Raw genomic sequence first — 22336 nt, forward strand, 5'->3', positions numbered from 1 at the left:
AGTACCACAAAACAGACAGACAAAAAGACTTAGAATAAATAGTTGTTAGAATAAAGACAACTACTTAGAGTAGTTTGTTTCATCATTCTTAAGGATACTGCTTTTTAAATTTTTGTTTTTGTTGAACATCTATGTGGTCAAAAGAAATAGTAGTGAGATCTCTGCTACTTTAACATTATAAAACTCATAATCTCAATTTTAGAAACACTTTGGCTTATCTGTTAAGTTTTTACTGTTCTGAACGTGCATAAAAATTTATTTGCTTTCTAGGCCAGCATGATGGACCACTGCCCAGGCAGCATGCTGGACTATTACCAGAGTCTCTCATTTGGGCATATATTGTCCAGCTGAGTTCTGCTCTGCGAACTATTCATACAGCAGGTTTGGCATGTCGAGTAATGGATCCAACCAAGATTCTGATAACTGGCAAAACAAGGTACTTAGCATTTTGAATTTTTTTGAATATGGGTTTCTGTCTTTTTTAAAATTTATTTAATTTTGAGTCTGCAACTGTTCTGCCTATATACATGTATGCATACTACATGTGCTTGGTGCCCAGGGATGCCAGAAGAAGGTATTGGGTTTCCAGGAATTACAGATGGTTGTGAACACTTCCGGAGTTTAGTAAGGTATCTGGGAATAAAGAGACAGTATCAACACCACTTTCTCGTGTAGAGACATCATTCTCAATATGGCCGTAAATCATCCTTAGACTGGAAGACTCTACCTGCAGAGCTTCAAAACTGTTCCTCAGTTTGCTTGTTTGTTTGTTTTGTTTAATTTTTTTTATTTATTTTTTTTTTACCTTTAGCCTTTGATTTTCCAGAGAGGGTTTCTCTGTGTACCCTTGGCTGGAACTCTTTCTGTAGACCAGACTGACCTTGAAGTCACAGAGTTCTGCCTGCCTCTGCCTGGGATCATCAAGTTGCTAGATGATTGTTGTTGGTTAAGTTCCAAGCATTGAGAATAATATACATTGAGGAAGCAAAGACCTTAACTTCACCTAACTTTTTAGTTGCTATAACTTTTGTGAGAGTTGCTTTGAGCAGTGCAGCATACAGAACTGAATATTGTAGCTGGACCTTGGGGTTCCTATCTATATTCTCATTATTTGGGCTATAACATAGAGAGACCTTTTGTGTGCACACCCAGTAGAAACCAACAGCAGTAAAGCCCAAGGGTGTCCTGGTCTGTGTTTTCTGTTACTTGCCGAAGAAGTTCTTAACTTTCTGAGCTTAAGCAATGACATTAGACTGTGCTGTGACACTTTCCCCTTAGTCTGGTGAAGCCACGAAGAGATTTTAGTTAATGTATGTAATATGCTTGGAACAGTGCCAGCTGTGTCTTTAGCAAGTGCTGGGAAGTAAACAGTTTCCTTTCATGAGTAACTCAAAACAGCTTTATCATCCTGACTTTTACAACTACAGTCACACCATTTAATATCTCTCAGTTTCGTTATCTCTGAAATGGTTGTTTTTGTGGGTGGGGAGGATGGAGAGGAAAGTTATAGTTATTAACATTTAGGTTTTTTCTTAGTACTAGGAAATGTTAAATATTCATTAGTATATACTGGGAGAAGTATAATTATTTTCTTTGAATTTTTTGGTCCTTACAGGTTGCGAGTAAATTGTGTAGGAGTTTTTGATGTTTTAACATTTGATAACAGTCAAAACAATAATCCTTTGGCATTAATGGCTCAATACCAGGTGAGTAAGAGTTTTTATGGGTGTTTAAAGCTTATTTTGTTTTTGTTCTTTTAGGTTAACCTTGGTTTTAAAGTATTCAGGGTTTTAAGTCTCAATTCATTCCTGAGTGGTATCTTAACCTCTGTGGTTTAATTAGTGCAGCCTTACTGTTGAAACAGACAGAATAAATAACCATTAGTCCAAGCAGAGACTAGCTGTTTAGCAATGAAATATATTTGTCTGAGTCAGATGAGTACATTATATTAGATGATACTACTTGTTTCACTTTTTTTCAGACCTACTAGTTTACTAATGCTGTCTCACTGTATTGTTTTCAAAGAAGTGACATCAGAGCACCCTGTTCTGTGTTTTTCTTTTGTTGCTATTAAGTTGTCACTTCTTGCATATTACCAGAATTTATTATTCTCTAAATTTGTTCTGTTACTGAATCAGTATTAAGAATCCACAGTGTTCTTAGCTATTTTGTTGTTTATTTCCTTATTAATATACTACTGTGTAGAAGTACAGAAACCCAACCCTGAATCTGGGATTGTAGTTCAGTGGTAGAGTGGTTCCTAGCATACTCCAGGCTCTGCATTTGATCGCTAGTACTGCAGAAAGCAACAGAGAGACTGTCACTGTGAGGAGTAGTAGGAGTAGGTACTTATTTGGATTACTGTGTAAATACCTAGAGTATTTAAAGTAAATAATTTATTTATTTTATTCCGTTTGTTATGCAGTGCTTCACATTGAGATCTGTAACTGTCATTAAAGTTGATTTTTAGGCCTGGCGTGATGGTGCACGCCAGTAATCCTAACATTCAGAAGGCAGAGGCAGGTGTGAATTTGAGGCCAGCCTGGTCTACAGAGCGAGTAACAGGACAGACATCAAAGTTACACAGAGAAACCCTGTCCCGAAAAAAATACAAATAAATAAATAAGCTGAGTTTTAGTTCTTTGTGTAAGAAGTCATATTTATTTATGTTTAGACGATTGTTTACCCAAGGTTTGGTGCAAGGCAGAATGGTTTCATCACATGAAGACATACTTCCCCTTGTTCTCCTCTTTTCAACTTTTGTTTGTTTCAAAAGAAAGTTTTAATTTACTTTAGTGTAAAACAAAATTTCAGAACAAAAAGGTAAGAAATAGAATCCTATGTAGTCTTTGGTCTTCAGCCTCATCAACTAGTCTTTGGCCATTAAACTACAAGCCATGCTGTCTGAGGTATAGTGGCACTTTTGCACATATTCTATGTACACCTTTTCTATCTTCATTCCTCTTGGCTGTGCCTGCCTTACCAGGCTGCCTTGGTTGGTACTGGCGTCTGGTAGGCAGTGTGGGGAAGAATTCTGATTCACATGCACACACATCTCCAGAAAGCGATTTCTTTCATCTAAGTATGGTTTATCCTATCAGTTTTTTGTGGAATGTTAGTTGTTAGTGACTTTTCTTCTGTTGTGTTATACTTACTAAGTAATTAATTGGCCTAATTTTTTTTAATCCCAAAAGTGACTGATGAACTAGGTGTGGGTAGTTCATGCCTCCAGCTATAGCACTGAGGAGGAGGTTGGAGGTCAGATAGTGAGTTTGAGATGAGCATAGTCTATCTTAAAAGTCAGCCAAAATTGTAACTGAATGCTACTAAGTACTAATGACCCACTTATGTCTAAGAAAGTTGTACCACTACATTTTTGGGTAATATTTTGAACTAGTACTACCAGAAATCTAGAAACATTTCATCCATACTTAAAAATGAAGCTCATGCCTTAGATTTATCACGGCTGTTTTTAATAGAATTGTTTTTTTTTAATTAGTATTGGACTACGAACCATACATATAGCCCTATGTTTAACCTTCAGCACCAAAAATATCATTTATGAATATAAAATAAGACTAGTTTGAATTTTATTTTCTGAATCACTTTTTTTGCAAATGGATACTATTTCACATAATTTATTGTGTGATACTTTATAAAAGGGGGGAGATTACCTTGAATTACAAGTGACAGACTATTTTATAAACCTGGGCTTTTTTTTTTTGTAAGTCAGAAACTGCTTTCATTTATAAACTCTGTCAGCTTTCAGCCAGTTGTCACTTTCCTTATTTTTCAGTAAAATGAATTTATTGGGTTTCTTTCCATTTTTGTTGTTGTATATATGTAGGTTTTTTATATAAATTATTATAATGAAGCATAGGAAAGATTTAAAGATGGTCCCAAAGGGGGCATGTATTGACAGGAGAGGGCTCAGGAGAGAGGGGTACATTGTTTCTTGTAGTTTATTCTCATAGTCTGTTTCAGACGCTTGACTAGAGACTGACTTTCAGTCAGATAGACTAAAGTAGAGCCATAGATAGAATCAGACAGAAACACGAAACCAAGAATCAGGAAGAAACTGAAAATGATTTGGGGGGACACATCTTGAATTCAGCAAGTGGAGGCAAAACCTGATGGAGGTAAGAAGCAAAATAACGAATACAAAATCATTTAGCTGAAAAATAAGGTTAAAAAAAAGTTCCCAAGTTTCTAATGCCAAAATCTCTTAACTAATGAAGACTTTTTTTTAAAAAAGTAAACTGTAACCTAAACTGGATTATATCATGTGTATATTTTATTTCTGAAAGTGAATGTTTCCATCCAGAGTCAGTTTTAGAGAGGAAAGAATATTCAGAATAGACATTTGTTTCTTTAAAACCTCATAATTCTCCAGCTGCCTTGGGCCTTAGTTTTCACATAGGGAATAATGAAGTATTCTAGAAAGAAGGCATCATATGGGATGGGGCCAAACTGAGACTTGTTTCAAAGGACAGGAGGCTATCTTTGGCACAGGCTGCTAACACGCTGAATACACTGGATTGAAACCATGTAGACATGCCCAATATTCCATATTATTCAAAGCTAGAATTTCTATAATTTCATCAGTATAACTTGGGACGTTTGCTTATTTTTAAGGTGACTGAAATCACTCCTGGCCATTCGTAGCACCCCAATAACAACACCATCCTGTGCTACTGCCTGGGCTAACTCTGGCATGAATCCCAGACTTCTTCCAGCAAATTCAAAATATTTTATAAAGTTAGTCAGTTTTCCTGATCATAGAAGCTCATGTGTAAAATGTCAGATCCACAGTAGTAGTTTTGAGTAAAATGTTGAGTTTGAACAGTTAAGTGTTTTTAGCAATGCAGTTTGGCCTCAGCTCTATTTAGATAGTGTATTAAGGATAGCCATCTTGTGTTCACTGATGATTGTCTTACATTCCTGGCTTCCCAGACACACTCATTTCATACCTTTTCAGGCCACTAGAAACATTATCAGTAGGGACTTTGAGAGACGCTACCCTCTAGAACATCTCCCTAATGGATAACACCAAACTGCAGGCAAGGAGGAGACCACAGGGCATCATTTTTGTTTGGCTTGTGTTCCTCGGGTGATTTTAGTGTATGACTAGATTCGCAAACTCCCGTAGTAAACTGATGCTTGGGAGATGAATGTTCATGCACTAATGTGAGATGATACTTCAAATTTTTAAGCATTTATGGAAACCCTCAATAGAAGGCTGGGCAGTGGTGGCGCACGCCTTTAATCCCAGCACTTGGGATGCAGGGGCTGTCGGATTTCTGTGAGTTCGAGACCAGCCTGGTCTACAAGAGCTAGTTCCAGGACAGGCTCCAAAGCTACAGAGAAACCCTGTCTCGAGACCCTCAGTAGAAATTGCTTCAAATGTATTCCATGCGTAGAGCAACTACATTCTTCTAGGAAAGTGGTGGTTGTGTTGCAGAGGGCTACTACTGCGGGGGACCATTCTGATTCATGGAGTTGTAATAAGTATGGGAATCTTTTGGGATCAAGCAACCCTTTTACAGTGGTTACATATCAGATATCCTAGGTAACATATTTACAGTTTCAACAGTAACAAAATTAAAGTTATGAAGTAACAATAATTTTATGCCAAGTGATGGTGGTTCTTTAATCTCAGCACTTGGGAGGCAGAGACAGGTGGTTTTCTGTTGAGTCTGAGGCCAGCCTGGTTTACAAAGTGAGTTCCAGGACATTCAGGGCTACACAGAGAAACCCTGTCTCGAAAAACCAAAAAGAAAGGAAGGAACGAAGGAAAGAAAGAAATGGAGGGAGGGAGGGAGGAAGGGAGGGGAAAGGAAGGAAATTTATGGTTGGAGGTCACCACAACATGAACTATATTAAAGGGTCACAAAATCAGGAATGTTGAAAACCTGTGTTTTTGAAGGAAAGCTACAGGGTAGCTCATTTTAAAAACAAGAAATAAGAGAAAAAAAAGAATTCAAGGCATATTATATTTGTGAACAAAAAAATAAGTGTTTTGGAAACAAAGACGCAGGGTGTCGTTGAGGTCTGTGCTATTTTGATGTTTTATGATACGTGTTCTCTGAAGTCAGGTGAGTGCTTGCTTGTAGAGTCTTGTCTTAACATTCACATGGCCATGTTGGATTCATGAAATGAGAAACCTATCTGTTTAGCACAGCATTCCTAGCACGTAATGGCCTCCTGTTCTGTGTAACAGGGGAAAGTACCAGCTGTATTTAAATTTTCAGAATAAAAATACAAATTCTGTGGCAAGCTAGATGGCTCAGCAGGTGAAGACATTTACTGTGTAAGCCAGGTGACCTGAGTCATCTGGAGCCATTGTGAAGGTGGAAGGAGAAAACTGACTTCAGGGTTTCTTGCCACCTATAACACATTGCCGCCACTCCCTGAAGCTGTTAAAGCAGCAGTCCATAATTGGAATAGTGGTGTTTGTTAAAGTGTGGTCCTTTCACTAGGAGACTTGGAAACTCTAGATATTTGGGACTTATGCATTAACTGAGACTGTGAAAGAGTGGCTTGGAAATCTTTTCTCAGGTCATAGTGATTCTAACAAGTAACCGTGCTGAGAACCTGCCCTGAGTGTTTATGTGTGTTTATGATGTGCTTTTCCTGTTAGGAGTTTGGTGTTCAGTGTATTGAAAGTGTACCTGTGAAGTAGAAATTAAGTTATGTTTATTCTCTCATGTCAGCAAGCAGATCTGATATCATTAGGAAAAGTTGTGTTGGCTTTGGCTTGCAACTCTTTGGCAGGAATTCAGCGAGAGAATTTACAGAAAGCCATGGAATTGGTGACAATCAACTACTCCTCTGACCTGAAGAACCTCATCTTGTAAGTGTTAACATATCATGAAGCAAAGTGGTCCTCTGTGATTAATATAGAGCTTTCCATAGGAGTCTCCCACTGTTTAGAGTCAAGCAGACACAAACAGCTGCTGATGTCCTAATCTTTATTGCTAACTATATATTTCTTACAGTGAATTCATAAGCCAGTTTGTTTCAGTTAGGCACTTGGTTGGAATACCCTTTAGAGTTTTATGGACACATACTCACCTCTAGCTCTTGGGTTACATTAGTTATATTTCAAGAACACCACCACCATGTATGTAGCTCCCAGTTAAGTCATGGACAGTATAGACAAAACATTTTTGCCATCTCTCAAGTTCCCTTGGCCAGTATTGCTCTAGTTAGTGAGAGATACTGTCGTGCAGCCTCCTTCACTGTCCAGTTATGTATATGAACCTCTGGTCCAGGAGTGCAATTCAGAGAATGGAAGAGTCCAGGAAATCTTTAAGTTTGGAATGAATTTGACTTAAGAGAAACCCATTGTGGACTATCACCACCGAAGGACCCCTTACTAACCTCTAGTGAGAATGTCAGAGGGAGGGCAAACAACCTGGATTACAGCTGAGTTAACTTAGGGGGAAAAGATGCTAGGACAACTCTAATTTCCCTATTATGTTCTAAAAGTCATTAGAATTTATTGATCCTAATCAATAGTCTCTTTTAGCTTTCAGTGATCCCTTCTGCTCTTTCTGTGTAGCCCTGGATGATCCAGTTTCTTTTTGGACCAGCCCTGGGGTATGGAACTGGGGGATGGAGGATGGGGCTGCCCACCTGTTCTTTGTTAAACTGGCTTCCCTGTCTTGCTTATGAGACACTGGAAGCCAGTGCTTGCCTGGGACCTAGAAATAATCAATTAAGATGATGCAGCTTTTGGGGGAAAAAAAGTTTTTAGTATGATTCTAGTATTAGTTTGCAAAATCCAGATTGTTCTGGACAGTTGCAGAATATAATCTCTAAATACTCCCTTTTGAAAAGGTAGGAGCTGAAGGTAGTAATTAAATTCACTTTATATTAACAATTATTGAAAGTAGATAATGATATGTGAGGCTTCATATACAGTTCTTTTTAGGTACTTGACAATGCATAGAAAAAAGTAGTGAAAGCCATCCTTCACTAGTGACAATATACTAATATCTATAGAGCTACATAAGGCACTTCTGAACTTCTTGACATGAATTGCACTTAATTCTATAATATCTCTGTAAATGGGGTATCATTATTAGCTCCATTTTAGAGACAAAACTGAGGCACAATAAGGTAGAGTAGGTACTTTGTCAAGGTGTAACATAGCTGCTAACAGGTTTTAGTATGATTAGATAAATGTAAATATCAATGCTCACAGTAGATAACTAAGATAATTTGTGTGGTTATAATCATTCATCTACATATCAAAAGAATGTTTACTATATGCCAGAATGTGAGGATACTTTAATACGATATCATAACTTCCATCCATCTTTAGATACTTACAAAAGACATTTAAGGGACTGGAAACATGGCTCACCAGTTAAGAGTGTGTGCTGCCCTTGTAGAGACCTGAGTTTAGTTACCAGTGCCCATATCCAGCAGCTCAGAACTACCCGTAACTGCTCCAGGGGATAAAATCCTTCTTGTTTCCCACCTTAAATGTAGGGCTACTGAAGCCCTGGGCTCCTTGGAGCCTGGCTGCGCTGCCTTCTAAGCAATCCCAGCTGGGGCCAGAGCCTCTCTCTGCTTCTTGATGTGTTTTAAACTGGGCTTCAGCCAATATCTGGCAAGTCAGGGGCTTTTCTCTTTGATCCTCGACCTTCATGTGTATCTGCACTCAGGTATCATGCCTCACCACCACACAGACAAAAAGTTTTAAAGAAGATGTTAAAGATAAAAGCAAGTGAACTGTTTGCAGGCAGTGATAAGGCCTGTAATGACAGTTTCCTGAAGCATAGCTGCAAGGAGGTGAGAGGACTTCCCTTTAGAGTGAGTAATGGCCAAGTGATTGACCCTTACTGTATTCTGTAGGCAGCTCTTGAAAGAGCAGTACTTTCTTTCTCCCTCAGTGATGATGGAAGAAGTGAACTGGTCCCTTTTTGCTCTTAGAGCCCTTAGAGCTCTCTCTATATAGAGTTCCTGGAAGTGACAGGTGACACATAAAGTCATAGAGCAGAGAACAATTTCTTTTGGACTACTACATTTTTACACAATTTAAGATTCATTTTTTTAGACTAAAAAAAAATATTTTTGGTTAGGTGCAATGGCATGTGCCTGTAGTCCAGAGTATGAGGCAGGATTCTCACTTGAACCCAAGAGTTTAAAACTTGCTTGGGCATCGTAACAAGACCCTATCACAAAAATAGCAGCAGGTTATCTTTGAAGAACAAGAGGGAAAATTCCCCACCCCTCAGCCTTCCAGTGTTTCACACCCTCAGATTTCACAGTCATTTTATGTAGCACCATTGAAACAAAGGGCTTAAGGGTGGAAATGGGTAAGTGTGGCCCTCTTCTACTTAAGCTTTTCACATCTGTAACCTTGAACACACAGGGAAGAGCTATCTGGATAGTTAAAATGTTCCAGGGAACAGAAGTTTTAAAACAGTTAATTTGCATGAAAAATACGTTTTCAAATTATGAACACAGATTATAGTGACAGCAACATCTGTGCGCCTGTGGCTGTGTTGTTCTTAACTTGCACTGGCCATTCATGAGATTCTTCTCTGTCTTGATAGGTACTTGTTGACTGACCAAAACAGGATGCGGAGTGTAAATGACATCATGCCTATGATTGGTGCTCGGTTTTATACTCAACTGGATGCTGCTCAAATGAGAAATGATGTCATCGAGGAAGACCTTGCAAAGGTAGAGTCTGGTTACAAGTTACCATGTAAATTGGCATACAGTACTCACTGTGCCAGCTGGCTGGGACTGCAGTACTCTTGTCCACACTGGGTGTTAGTTTAGTCTCTAATGAATATCCTATTCATTCTTGACTTTACTATAATCATGTAACCAAAGTCTTGATTTTGTTTAATGTATTTTAAACACTTCCTAGAATTGATCAGTTGCATAATCTCCCTGAGTATGACTGTACACAAAATAGGCATATGTGTAAGAGTGGAACCCAAAAGTGTGGGTGTTAGAATTTACTGCATAAGAATAATATGAGTGCAGAAGTACCATTTTAAAAACTTTCGTTTAGCTAGAACATTAACACTCTTTCTTTTTTTAAAATGTCTTTATAGGAGGTTCAAAATGGAAGACTATTTAGACTTCTAGCAAAATTGGGAACAATCAACGAGAGGCCAGAGTAAGGATTTACAGTATTTACAGCATGTTTTAAAACCAAAGGAACTAATTTGCATAAGGAATGAATGGACTACCTAATGTTTTTATTTGGAAAAGGAAGAAGTTCTTAATGAAGTGACCTTAATACTGCTAGCCATTAAAGAGCTGTTTCAAGCCACAGCCCAAGTGTGGTTGTTCTTATGACCTTGTATGCCATATTAGAAATCAGTTGTGTGTGCAGATAAGGGAAGGCGATAGCAAGTACTGTCTCATGTAGGAAGCCTGATCTTATCTGTTTATCTTGGTCAGTTGGAAGATATTAGAAATCTCTTGGCTGTAGCATTTCTCTGCTTTTCTATGAAAATGCATTTTTATAGATCTGTCATGTTGTTAATAGAGGAACATCATCATTTCATGCTGTCCCAGTTCAGCCTTGCTTTTAAGTTAGAGTTATTAGACACAGAGTGTGTGTCTGCACTTTGTTAATTCTTGAACCAGGCTGAACAGAGTTGTAGTTGTGACTGTCTCTGGTCTCATAGAGGTAGACGATGACTGATGCAGACCACTGCTTGTGGGCTTTCTTTTCTCCCATGGAATTAGAACCTACTTACCTGTTGTTTTTTTTTTTTTTAAGATTTATTTTTATTTTACATATATGGAAATTTTGTCTGCATGATATCAGGCATTACACGCATGCCTGGTATCTGAGGAGGCAGAATATGACATCAGATTGCCTGTAACTGGAGTTGTGAATCACTGTGTGTTTGTAGGTTCTGAGAATCAAACCCAGGTCTCCTGTAAGAGCAGCCAATGCTTTTAACCACTGAGTATATCTCTCCAGCCCCACGTGGCTGTTTTCAAAATGAAGATTCTAAATTAGGATTCTCTCCCAGTCATCTTCCTAAGAAGATATGTGTGTTAACCAGTTCTTGAAATCTTGTTTATAGCATTTTCATGTCTTCACTCCTGTACGTCAAAATGTGACTCTTCTGTTCTGTGACTTTGTCTCAGTATTTAGCTCACCCAGTGACACATCCCCTATTTTCAGCGTAGCACTCTTCACCGTTCTAACGCGGATGTCTGAGTTCTCTGTTCTTGGGGTTGCCTTGCTGAGAGGGCATGCCATTCTCAGTGAAGCAGAAGGGAAGCACAGTGACAGCCCTTCTGGAGTTTTCTTAGTTGTTCCCTTGGGGTCGGTAACTGTTCCATGTAACATCAGTTTTCTTCAGCACTTCACAGTGAACTCTGTGTCAGAGTTAGGAAATAGTTTGAAAAGTCCACGGTAACCTAGCAGTTCATTCCCACCTCCTGTTCTCATCCAGCTGGTTGTGCCTCACGGCTGCCACATTCACACTTTAGGCCTGGCACATCTCTCTGTTTGGGGTGGCGGGGTGGTCCATCTTTGTTTCTCTCTTTGGAGTAAAGGCCCTGTTGCTTGCTTTCTTTCTCTGATTTATTTTTAGTCAGTGGAGCACACCCTTTTGTAGCACACACCTTTCACAAGGGGTGAATCCATGAGTCTTTTGCAAAGCTAAAGTTGTCTTTGTTTCTATTTTTTACATATTATTAAATGATATATATAAAATTCTAGATTGTCCTTATAAAATTCTATTTACATTTCTTAATATGTTATATATGAACTTTCAAAAAGTTTTGTGGTGAAAAATATCCTCACTCTTCATATCTGATATCCTTAGTCTACCAGTTGTCCCAACCCTGACTCGTTTACTTGTGAAAATTTTATATATATTTCTAAGGTTAAGAGTACAAATATATTATTTATTTACCCTTTTAAAGTACATATACATTGTCACTTCTCATTGTATTCTGCTTAGCTCTATTTATAATTAGGCAGAATCCTATATGATACACATGTCTGACCTGCTTCCCCCTCTGGATGGAGGCATAGTTCCTGTTTAAGAGAACTAGAGCTGGGTGGTGATGGTGCACGCCTTAAATCCCAGAACTCTTGAAGCAGAGGCAGGTGGATCTTTGTGAGTTCAAGACTAGCCTGGTCTGCAAAGCAAGCTTCCAGGGGAACCAGGGCTGCACAGAGAAACTCTGCCTTGTACTCAATAACCAATTAATCATTCAATAGATGAGAGAGAAAACTGGAGACGAGATAGGTTAGCTACCTGGTCATGTACTGTGAACCACATCTGTACAGACAGGGCACATCCAGAACTGTGCCCTGCGCATTGTGCTGCCCTATGCACCATGTTGTCTCCAGTGAGAAGTCCTCAAACAATGTTTGTGGGGCGAGGGTTGGCTTAGTCCATGGAGTGATAGTAGAATCTCCAGATGTCAGGTGTTGTAGAATAATTTGGTATTGTTCTTGAGAAGTCCTAACAATACTTTCCTTAAAACTTAGAATTTTGTCAGCTTGATGAGAAAGAAGTTGAATTTCAGTACTGTTTTGCTCGGGACTTATTCTTTAAGGAGCCTATTTGAGGATCTTTTATGTCTTTGATTAATTTTTATTGTGTTGTCTGATCCTTGTCTTGCTGCTTGTCTTTGGGAGCTAATCATCTCTGAGTCTCGTTGGACCTTTCCTCTGTAGATGTTTATGTATGTGGCCAAATTGACCAAAGTTTTTCTTTATGACTCTGAATTCAGGTTAAGAACAATATTTTATACTTTAAAATAAATGAATGATCTCATTCTTTCTCCTAAAATGCTTGTGACTTTTTCTTCCCAGTCTGTCAATGCTGCCTTTGTCCTCTCTTTTCTCCCGTAACCCCATCTAGACCCAATGGCCTTTCTTAGTGTGCTTACTGCTTGCTGTCTTGTTCTTGCTGACTGCGAAGCATACTTCTGTTGGGGCCAGCAGCCTCGGCTTCCTCCTTCCAGGACAGGTTCATGTTTCAGCTCTGTCGTACCCCTTCTCATAGCACTGTGTAGTGGGGCAGTCCCTGCTTTCTCTGCTTACTGGAGTCACATGTTTCCTGCTATACGGCAGTCCTCGGTTGCTGAAAGCTACAAGTGGTCTCTGGTTCTTCAGTTTCTCACAGTTCCTTACACCTTTTGGTGAAGTGTGAAAAACAGGAAGGTACCTTTTCTTTTTTTCTAAATATTTACCATTTTATGCTCCTTGGTAAAGTGGAAACTTACCTGACGTCTGTAACCTAGAGCATGGACAGAGGAAACATTTCCTTAAAGGCCTGGCCAGAGATGTTTAGAGACAATTTTTCCTTTTTTCTCCTTTTTATCTAGATGTAAAGATTGAGTAGTATATAAGGATAAGGGATAATTGTTCCTGTGAATTGAATGTTGAGAAATGTCATTTATGTATGTAGGGTTTGTTGAGGTCGGTGTTTTGTTTGTTTTTTAAGCACTTTACAGAACCTGTCTTAATTTCTTATTTACTGGGAAAAATTGAGTTAAACTTGAGTCTGAAAAATATGGCCATGTGCACGTAGAGTGACATACTGAGATCAAATATTAATTCCCCAGGTTTCAAAAGGATCCAACTTGGTCAGAGACTGGAGACCGATATTTGTTGAAACTCTTTAGGGATCATCTTTTTCATCAGGTCACAGAAGCAGGTGCTCCCTGGATTGACCTCAGTCACATCATTTCCTGTCTTAATAAGGTAATTAGTAAGAAAACCCAGTAGTTTTTAGTATGTTTTTTGGTGTGTGTGTGTGCGCGCGCACGTGCACGTCATGCCCCATGTTCACACACAGGGTCAGAAGACACTTTGGAGTTCATTCTCTCTTTTCTGCAGGTGTGTCAGGCTTGGTGGCAAGCACATTTACAATCCTATAATATCTCATCCACCATGTAATTGCATTTTTAAGATCTTAAGGGTAGTATTACAACTTGGTAGAGTTGTGGTGTATACAAGTACTAGGAGACTGAAGACAACAGGATTTATACCTGCTATACTCCGTGAGGAATTTAAGACAGGACTCTTTCTTTCTCTCTCTCTCTCTCTCTCTTCTTTCTTGTTTTTATTTTGTGTGCATTGGTATTTTACCTGCATATATTGCTTGTGTGTCATATCTTGGACTTAGATGGTTGTGAGCTGCCATATGAATGCTGGGAATTGAACCTGGGTCCTCTAGAAGAGCAGTCAGTGCTCTCAACCTCTGAGCCATCTCTCCAGGAATGTCTGATGCAGTGGTTCTCAACCTTCCTGGTGCTGTGACCCTTTAATGCAGTTCCTTAGGTTGTAGTGACTCCAATCATAAAATTATTTTCATTACTACTTCGTAACTGTAATTTTCCTGCTATTATGAAACATCGTGTAAATACCTGTTATGCTAACCCTATGAAAAGGCCAATCAATCCCCCCTCAAAGGGATTGTGACCAATATGTTGAGAATCACTGGACTAGAGTTTTTGTTTTTCATTGTGAAAAACATCTTTTACTGCAATAAAGTGTCACAAGATGGCTGCATTCCTCTTTTATACTTTGTTGACATGTCATTTGTTTTATTGAGTAGAACAATGAGTAATAAAAACTGTGTATGATATGAGTGCATGCATGCATGCATGTTTGCACAAGTATAAATGCGTGTACATATGGTAAAAGAGACCCTGTCTCAAGCAAGCAGGGAAGGGAAAGACTGACAAATTGTCCTCTGGCCTTCATAACATACACAGTGGCACACACACATGGGAGGAGGTATGTTTGAGAGTAAATTATAAAAGCATATGGTTACATCAGGTGCTAACAAAACAATGGTCAGGTGCCAGATCCATTCCATGGCCGTTTTTGTTTCCTCTTTCTTTCTTTTCTAAATAACTTACAAACTGACAATAGTTTTTCGTTTTTTTTAAAAAGTGGAAAGAGAAAAGATTAAGAAAAATGTAAATATGACCTCCGAATGACCTCAGTAGCTAGAGTGGACAGAGATCAAAACTGGTGCTCATAGAGGAAGCTACAGAAATACATGGATAAGAAATGTTTTAAAAGTTAAAATGCCAAAAAAAAAAAAAAAAAAAAGGATCCAAAGCCACAGAGAAACCCTGTCTCAAAAAAAACCAAAAAGTTAAAATGGCAAAACAGGAAGGTACTCGGTTGACATGGAACTGATGTAGGAACAGAGCTAGGCGAGGAAAACAACAGAATGCTGGGAAAAAGGAGGCAGAGTTAGGAAGACGCTATGGAGCTGCAGGATACAGATGCTGAGAATTCTACCTTGGTAAGCCACAGCCATATGGCGATATACAGATTAATAGAAATGGGTTAAATTAATACAAGAGTTAGCCAATAAGAAGTTAGAGCTAATGAGCCAAGCAGTGTTTTAATGAATACAATTTCTGTGTGGTTATTTTGGGGCTAAGCTGGCCGGGCTGCCAGGACGAACAAGTGGGCCCTTCTCCTACATGGAATTGCTGGTACATTGTTACAACTCATTAGTGACATCTAATTGACATTCTTTGGAACACAGTTTGGCTATGGATACCATAGTACCATGAAGTATTTCTCCTAAAGAATACATATTCTTTCTGTTCTACACTGGTGTTCATAATATGCAAAATGGAAACTATTGGGTAAATAATTACAGAGTGCTGAGTTGACTAAAGATAGTAATCAAATACATTTTGAACACTAAGGCAGAAGGACGAAACATGGCAATGTTTCTTGGGAAAAAAAAAACCTTTTGAGTTGAAATTTGATGTATTTTGACCCATGGTATTGTAAGCTGTTCATGGAAATCCGAAAAGGGACTATGACAGAAATACTTTAAATATTTCATTTATCGTTGTCCAAAATGTTGTCCTAAAATGATTAAATCAGTTCTCTTCCTCGATATAAACTGCATATTTTTTATACCTTCTTTCAGCTAGATGCAGGTGTGCCAGAAAAAATAAGCCTGATTTCCAGGGACGAGAAGAGTGTGCTGGTGGTGACGTACAGTGACCTGAAACGCTGCTTTGAAAATACCTTTCAAGAACTGATTGCGGCTGCAAATGGTCAATTGTAGTACTTACTGAAATGTCCACAGGGCATGGTGAAGGCCCAAGCCTACAGCCAGTTGCACTATGGTGAACTGTCCTTCGTCTCCTGCCAGCAGGAGAATGAGCTGTAAGGAGTGAAGCTTCTCGCGTTTGGGTCAGGTGCACTGTTACTTGAGAGGAAGAATGTCTCACTTTCTACGCACTCTGGCTGCCACAGGCCTCTGAAGAGTTATGTCAGATCAAGGTCACCGTTTGGTGAATGATGCTCCTGCTTCTGTTTTTCCACTTGTGTATGCACTAATTTTAATTTTTTAAAGACTTTTTTTTCTGATCTTTGACCTCTTGCCACATTGTATACTTATTAAAGGAACTATTTGCAAGGACATTGGGACACAAAAAGAGGCAGCTTTTTGCCACTGAGAGATGCAGAATTTGCTTTTGGGGGATGGGCCAACTCAGTAGTTCATAGAAGTACAGAGTAGTGAATAGTCCTTATGAGTATCGTATGCAAACTCTGCGTGCCACCTACCTTAGCTCAAATTGAAGCTTCTGTTGTGTTTAAGAACACACAAAGAGAAATATCAGTGAGTTATCAGATATGAATTTTCCCTTATTTGTTAATTTAAATCCTTTTCCAGGTAACAATTGAACGGTAGCTGAAGGAGCAGGCCCTGCTCTTCTCCAGGTTTATCCAGAGCTGCCTTCAAAGAGCCTGCCAGTCAGATACACTTACATTGATGCAATTTTTAATAACAAAAAAGAAATTGTGTTGAAGGCCTAAAGTTAAGGAGTTATATTACTTTAGGGTCTTTCCAGTTTGCTTTTTTTTTGCCTTTGTACTACAGCTTTATAATGGTACTTTACACTGGATACAGACTCAGAGACTGTTGAGAAGGTGAACTGAGCACAGCAGTCAGTGGTCTGATCTCTGCAGTCCGACCCTGGAGGGGCACTTCTCTGCTGTGCCTTTGCACTCACTGCTTAACCCAAAGGAACAGGACTTTTGATAAAACTCACTCTGCAGGATCATCCTGAGAAGCCCATCTTACAAGTTTGCAATTTTCCTCCTTGAAACTTTGTTACTATTTGGACATACAATTGTCGCCAAACTTGAGTATTCATGGGATTTGTGGTCACTTCGATATTGAAGACTGCCAAATACATAGGGATTTTCTCCTAAGGCCACCTTGAAGACTTCATCTCCTTCCCAGCACTGAGTGTTCAATTTGCTCTAGGTGTGCAGCAGGAAGAAAATGTGGAGGAGACTTAGAAGGTCAGGACAGACTCCAAGCACTTGCAGCTGATGTTACTGTCTTCATTTTTAACAAGCATACATATTTGTATATTTCAGAGAAGTTTTTAACATTTCTCTGTCCACTTTTTATAAGCTTTAAATGATTTCTCTCTGCCTTGAGATTTGCATCAAGAAAAAGCACCTCTCTTCACCGCAAGCTTTGGAGACTAGAGACACACTTCACATGTTTAACAAGCACGTCTGCATCCACGAGTGATCGCATCAGTTGTTAACGAGAAAATCAATTATTGCATTTGATCTGGATGGATTTTTAAAGAACATAATGTTCAATATTCAAAGGATAATGAGCATTTGCCACCATGATGTTCCTTTTGTTTAAAAGGAGCAAGAACTTTCGATGTAACACACAAGAGTCTTTATCATTAGCTCATGTATTTGAGGAAGAGCAGCTGTCTTTTTATATGTTTTTTGACAAATCATATTGTAATTCTTTTGTACAAAAAAGAACTACTTGTATTCTAGAAGAAATATGAAATGCTTAATTTATAAGCGGGCTGGAGATTTTTTCCAATATTGTTTTCTTTGAAAATGAAAGGGGATCATCTATTTTAGTTTTGGGGGCCTGGGAACTTTTTGAAAATTTTTATTTGTGGACCAATGTTATGTGAATGCTAAAGAAGGGCAGGGGTAAATTAGGGCTTGAATCTCTCGTTCCGCATAGACCAGCAAACTTCCCCTCTGCAAGGCAGGTTCACATTACAAACCCAAGAGTCTGCATTGGAAACGCTAGTCCGCTTCAGCCCCTAGTAACCTCAGGGCTTGGTTTGGGTAGTAAAGATAGTCAGCTGAACGTTTTCATGAGTAAATATTGTCAGCCAGAAAAAAGTTGGTGTCGGATAAATGCATATTTTTTTAGCTTTGTTTTATATTTATTTTTCATTTCACTTTTATTGGGAATGGTTTTCAAAAGAACTCGAGTTCTGCTTTGGTGTTTTTTGCGGGGAGAATTTTTTGTTTTTTATTTTTTCTTTAATTTCGGGTTTTTTTTTTTTTTTTTTTTCCGGGGGGTTGGGTTTTTGTTTTGCTTTGGTTGTTTTTTTTTTTTTTTTTTTTTTTNGAGCCCTCTTTTCTACAATGTAAATTCGTTTAGGAAGTTGTCTGGAAGTTAATATTTAGTGCATAGGAAGCCTTTAATATCTGAGAGTATTGAATTGAGGATGTGAGCTCCCCATAACTTCCTGTTATGACTGACAAAGCATGGGAAGGATAACCCTTGAAGTCGTGAAGTGTCGCTCATTTCAGCTGGCTGTGCCTGTTTCAAATCCTGTTAGTGTATTTACTTCATTGCAGATACCTTTGAGGATGCCCTTGTATTTTGCTTTGACCTTGGTCTGTCATTGGGATATCAACATTGTTCCTAAAAAGCACCAGTATGTTAAGTTCTAACGTCACAATCCCAGTATCTGTTGCTCATCTTTAACCCTATTTTCAGTCTCTATGTGTATAGCAGTATTTTTTAATAAAGAATTACAGAGATAAACTTGTTTCTGTTCTGTTATTATTATTACCAGTTCATATAGTGGTGTTGGTCTTGATTGGGTTTTGGAAATTACTATGTATTTTGGAGAACTTCTGCCTTTGAGTAAAATGGTAGCAGATTAGATTGGTGGTTAATCAGTTGCTTTTTGATTCATGTCTCCTGTGTCCTGGGTCGGTGCTGAAACTAAGACTTCAGATAGGAGGAGATTTTGTATAAGGCTGTGTAAGAAACTTATCTGACAAGACGGAATGACGTGGAGCTAGTCCGCTCCCCGCTTTGGGGAAGGACCCCAGGGCCTCACAAAAGCTAGCTGTGCAGCTTCCACTTGAGCTGCACCTGTAGCTTAGTGTGCCTCAGTGCTCAGTTTGCCATGTGGAGGAGACTCTGCCAATTTCTCCAAAAAAAAAAAAAAAAAGCATTCCTCAAGGATAAGTTGTTATAAAAAAAAAAAAGTTGGCATTTGTTGAGTTTGAATAGTATTTTATTGTTGGGTTCCCCCACCCCCAATACATTTAAAATTTTTGTGATTTGAAACTATAGGATGGAAAAGTAGTCAAGATTTGATGCTCAGGGTGAAGATGGCAGAGTGATCAAGGAGAGAAGATTACTTCCAGTTGAGAGACTGGCAGATGGCCTGACAATAGGGCAGGGGGACTTTTATATACAAAGTAATTTGCAGATAGTCATGGATTTAGATAGGAATAAAAATGGAGACTAATTTGGAAGTTTTTTTAGGAAACGATGTTGTTAAAGCCAGGCATTTGATGAAATCCAACAGAAGCAATGGCGCAACTCTCAGTTCCACCTCCCTGTAGTCTTATAGCTCGGGGGTAGTGGATTGTTCTACTTCTAACAAGAACCCACAGGGCTCTTGTGAAACCTCCTTCCACAGAGACTGCAGGGCAGGAGAAAGGTTGCTATTTTAAACCTGTGCCTTTAAGTCTTCCTAACAACAGTGTGACGGGGAGTAAGAATCCAGCTGGCAGCAGCAAGGCCCGCATTTCCCCTCTAGTGCTTGAAGCCCTCTAACTGGCCAAGCAGCCCACCCCACAGTCCCACAGTGTAGTGAACTAGGGATTCACTCCTCAGATATTTACTGTCTATTTTATGTCAGATGTAGTCTCAAAGCCAAGGGAAGATACTTTTCTGGGGTTTGGAACTTCCATCTGTTTCTTGTCATTCCTGGGACAGTTATTTCAGTTGTATTGGCACTGAGTTAATTATGAATCTTCTAGACATGCTCTAAACTATACGGAAGAGTAAATGCACTCTAGTCTTTAAAAGACATCCTCATGGGTTTTGGTTGGGGGTGAGGGGAGACTAGAACTAAATGCACTTGGATACTGGCAACTGTATGTAGTATTTAGAAGGTAATTATGGTTATAAGAGGAGAGCCAGTAGTTACCAGACTTAGCAAATAAACACTTGAATCTCAGTATCAGATAATATATTTTTTTAGCATAAGCCTCTGGCATAGAGAACATTAATATCAGAAAATTCTCTTATGTAGTTCTCGTTTACCTGACCATGCTCGCCACTCTAGAATATGGTGCTGCAGTTTCAGAGGGTGGCCTGGACATAAGTCTCTTAAAGCCAATGCTGAGTGAGGACTTGGATGTGGAGCCACCAGCCCCCCCAGGGAAGGACTGGGAAGGAAAGCGCAGGAGGAGATGAGTGCTGCTGGAAGAGGTAAGATGCTGCTAGGAAAGCCAGCGCGGGACTGGACCATTGTTCTGGCCTCTGTCCCCAGGGAAACGTGGAGATTACTCTAGCTATAGTGTGAAGGACAGAGGGGGAAGCCAAGATGCTAGAGCAAGATTAGGGAGTTTATGTGGCCTCCTTAGGGAAGAGTGAAGAGGTACCAGAGAAGATACAAAGTGTTAGATTCTGGTTGTACTTTAAAGCTAGAACCAGTGTGGAGTAAAGAAAAGAATGAGCTTTGAGATTGCCAAAAGATTTCTGTTCTATCGGGATCTCACCAAGGCCAGCTGGCCCGGGTCTGAAAAAGCCTGGGATAAAACCGGACTCGCTGAACATAGTGGACAATGAGGACTACTGAGACCTCAAGAACAATGGCAATGGGTTTTTGATCCTACTGCACGTACTGGCTTTGTGGGAGCCTAGCCTGTTTGGATGCTCAATTTACTAGACCTGGATGGAGGTGGGTGGTCCTTGGACTTCCCACAGGGCAGGGAACCCTGATTGCTCTTTGGGCTGACGAGGGAGGGGGACTTTATGAGGGGGAAGGAAAGGGGAGGCAGTGGCGGGGAGGAGGCAGAAATCTTAAATACATAAAAAATTTCTGAATTACAGAGGTTTTTGGCAGGAGGGCAGAGGTGGATCTGGAAGAGGGGCAGTTAATAAAAAGTTTGGCTTAGGACCTGAGATTTTTACACATTGTTCTGATTTATTATTTTACACCAAACAGCTTAAGGACATGGATACCCTGTCCCAGACTCTGGATCAGGAATTTAAGACAAGGCACAGCAGGGATGACATCTAGATTTATGTTTGGAGCTTTAGCCTGGGAGAGTAGCAGGGGCTGGCCGACTGAAAGCAGGACTCTACTAAGAATGTGTCTAGGAGCACCTGCCCATGTCCTGGCCCCTGGTAGAGCCTTTGGAGAGTGGGTGTGCCAAGAGGAAGGCAAAAAAAACAGGTCATTTCCTGGCTGGGCCACCAAGTCATGGTATACAGTAGTACCCTGATGTGTCAGGGACAGGGGAATCAGCGCTGTTGATGCCGTCTGAAAAACAGGCCCAGAGCACTGAGAAGAAACATCAACTTAGCACATAGGAGTTTGGAGTTCAAGGCACAGGTCTGGTCTGTACATGAAGATTGTCAGATGAATGCCATTGAAAGCCGTGGAGTTGCTGGAGATACTGAGGAGTTAAGGGAGAGAAAAGGAAGAAAGGATCGTCTCCTGGAATCAAAGTAAGGGCACACAAACCTACCGGAAATGTAAGCCAAGTAAGCCCCTTCTCCCCATAGCTGCTTTTTGTCAGGGTATTTACCACAGCAGAAACGAAACTAAAACAGATTGGTTCCGCAAAGTGAGGTCAGTGCTGGTAAACCTAACCGTGTAGCCTTTAGGTTTTTTGTGGAAGGAAAGTTAAGGGCTTTTGTTTGTTATTTTGTTTTTGAGGTAGAATTTCACTGTCTAGCCCTGGGTGGTGGGAATCCATATAGACCAAGCTGTTCTAGAACCAGAGAGACCCACCTGTCTGTCTCCTGAGGGCTTGGATTAGACATATACCACCATGTCTGCTGGAAAGTTATGGTTTTAAGTTGACAAAGGGTGGCAGCGTGGAGTAATGGTCAGCTTGATTCAATGTTGAGCCACTTGGGAAGAGGGTTTTGTCTTGTTACTTTTCTATGGCTGTGACAAAATACCAAGACCAAACAACTTTAAAAAAAAACATTTAATTTGGGGGCTCATGGTTCTAGAACTTTATAGAGTCCATGACTTTCATGGCAGGCAGACAGGCAGGCAGATAGATATGGTG

The 22336-nt window shown here is 39.6% G+C and overlaps 1 protein-coding gene across 6 annotated transcripts in view; it reads left to right on the top strand.

Annotated features, from left to right (window-relative positions):
- Pan3 (poly(A) specific ribonuclease subunit PAN3) overlaps positions 1 to 18380 on the top strand; it is a 113759-nt gene extending 95379 nt beyond the window's left edge. For 2 of the 6 annotated variants that reach the window (XM_050161856.1, XM_050161857.1), the window contains exons 13-19: positions 271 to 436; positions 1616 to 1706; positions 6714 to 6853; positions 9570 to 9699; positions 10083 to 10147; positions 13579 to 13717; positions 15921 to 18380. In XM_050161856.1, coding sequence (XP_050017813.1) covers positions 271 to 436; positions 1616 to 1706; positions 6714 to 6853; positions 9570 to 9699; positions 10083 to 10147; positions 13579 to 13717; positions 15921 to 16061 — 872 coding nt within the window. In that variant the 3' untranslated portion in view covers positions 16062 to 18380. Of the gene's footprint in view, positions 1 to 270; positions 437 to 1615; positions 1707 to 6713; positions 6854 to 7531; positions 7603 to 9569; positions 9701 to 10082; positions 10148 to 13578; positions 13718 to 15920 lie in introns of those variants that run through there. The other 4 variants (XM_050161858.1, XM_050161859.1, XM_050161861.1 and 1 more) reach the window with 3 other exon arrangements.
- Positions 18381 to 22336: the final 3956 nt, after the last annotated feature.

This window comes from Alexandromys fortis, unplaced genomic scaffold (assembly GCF_014885135.2).
Source record: "Alexandromys fortis isolate MF-2015 unplaced genomic scaffold, M_Fortis_MF-2015_v1.1 scaffold_118, whole genome shotgun sequence".
NCBI classification, from domain to species: domain Eukaryota; kingdom Metazoa; phylum Chordata; class Mammalia; order Rodentia; family Cricetidae; genus Alexandromys; species Alexandromys fortis.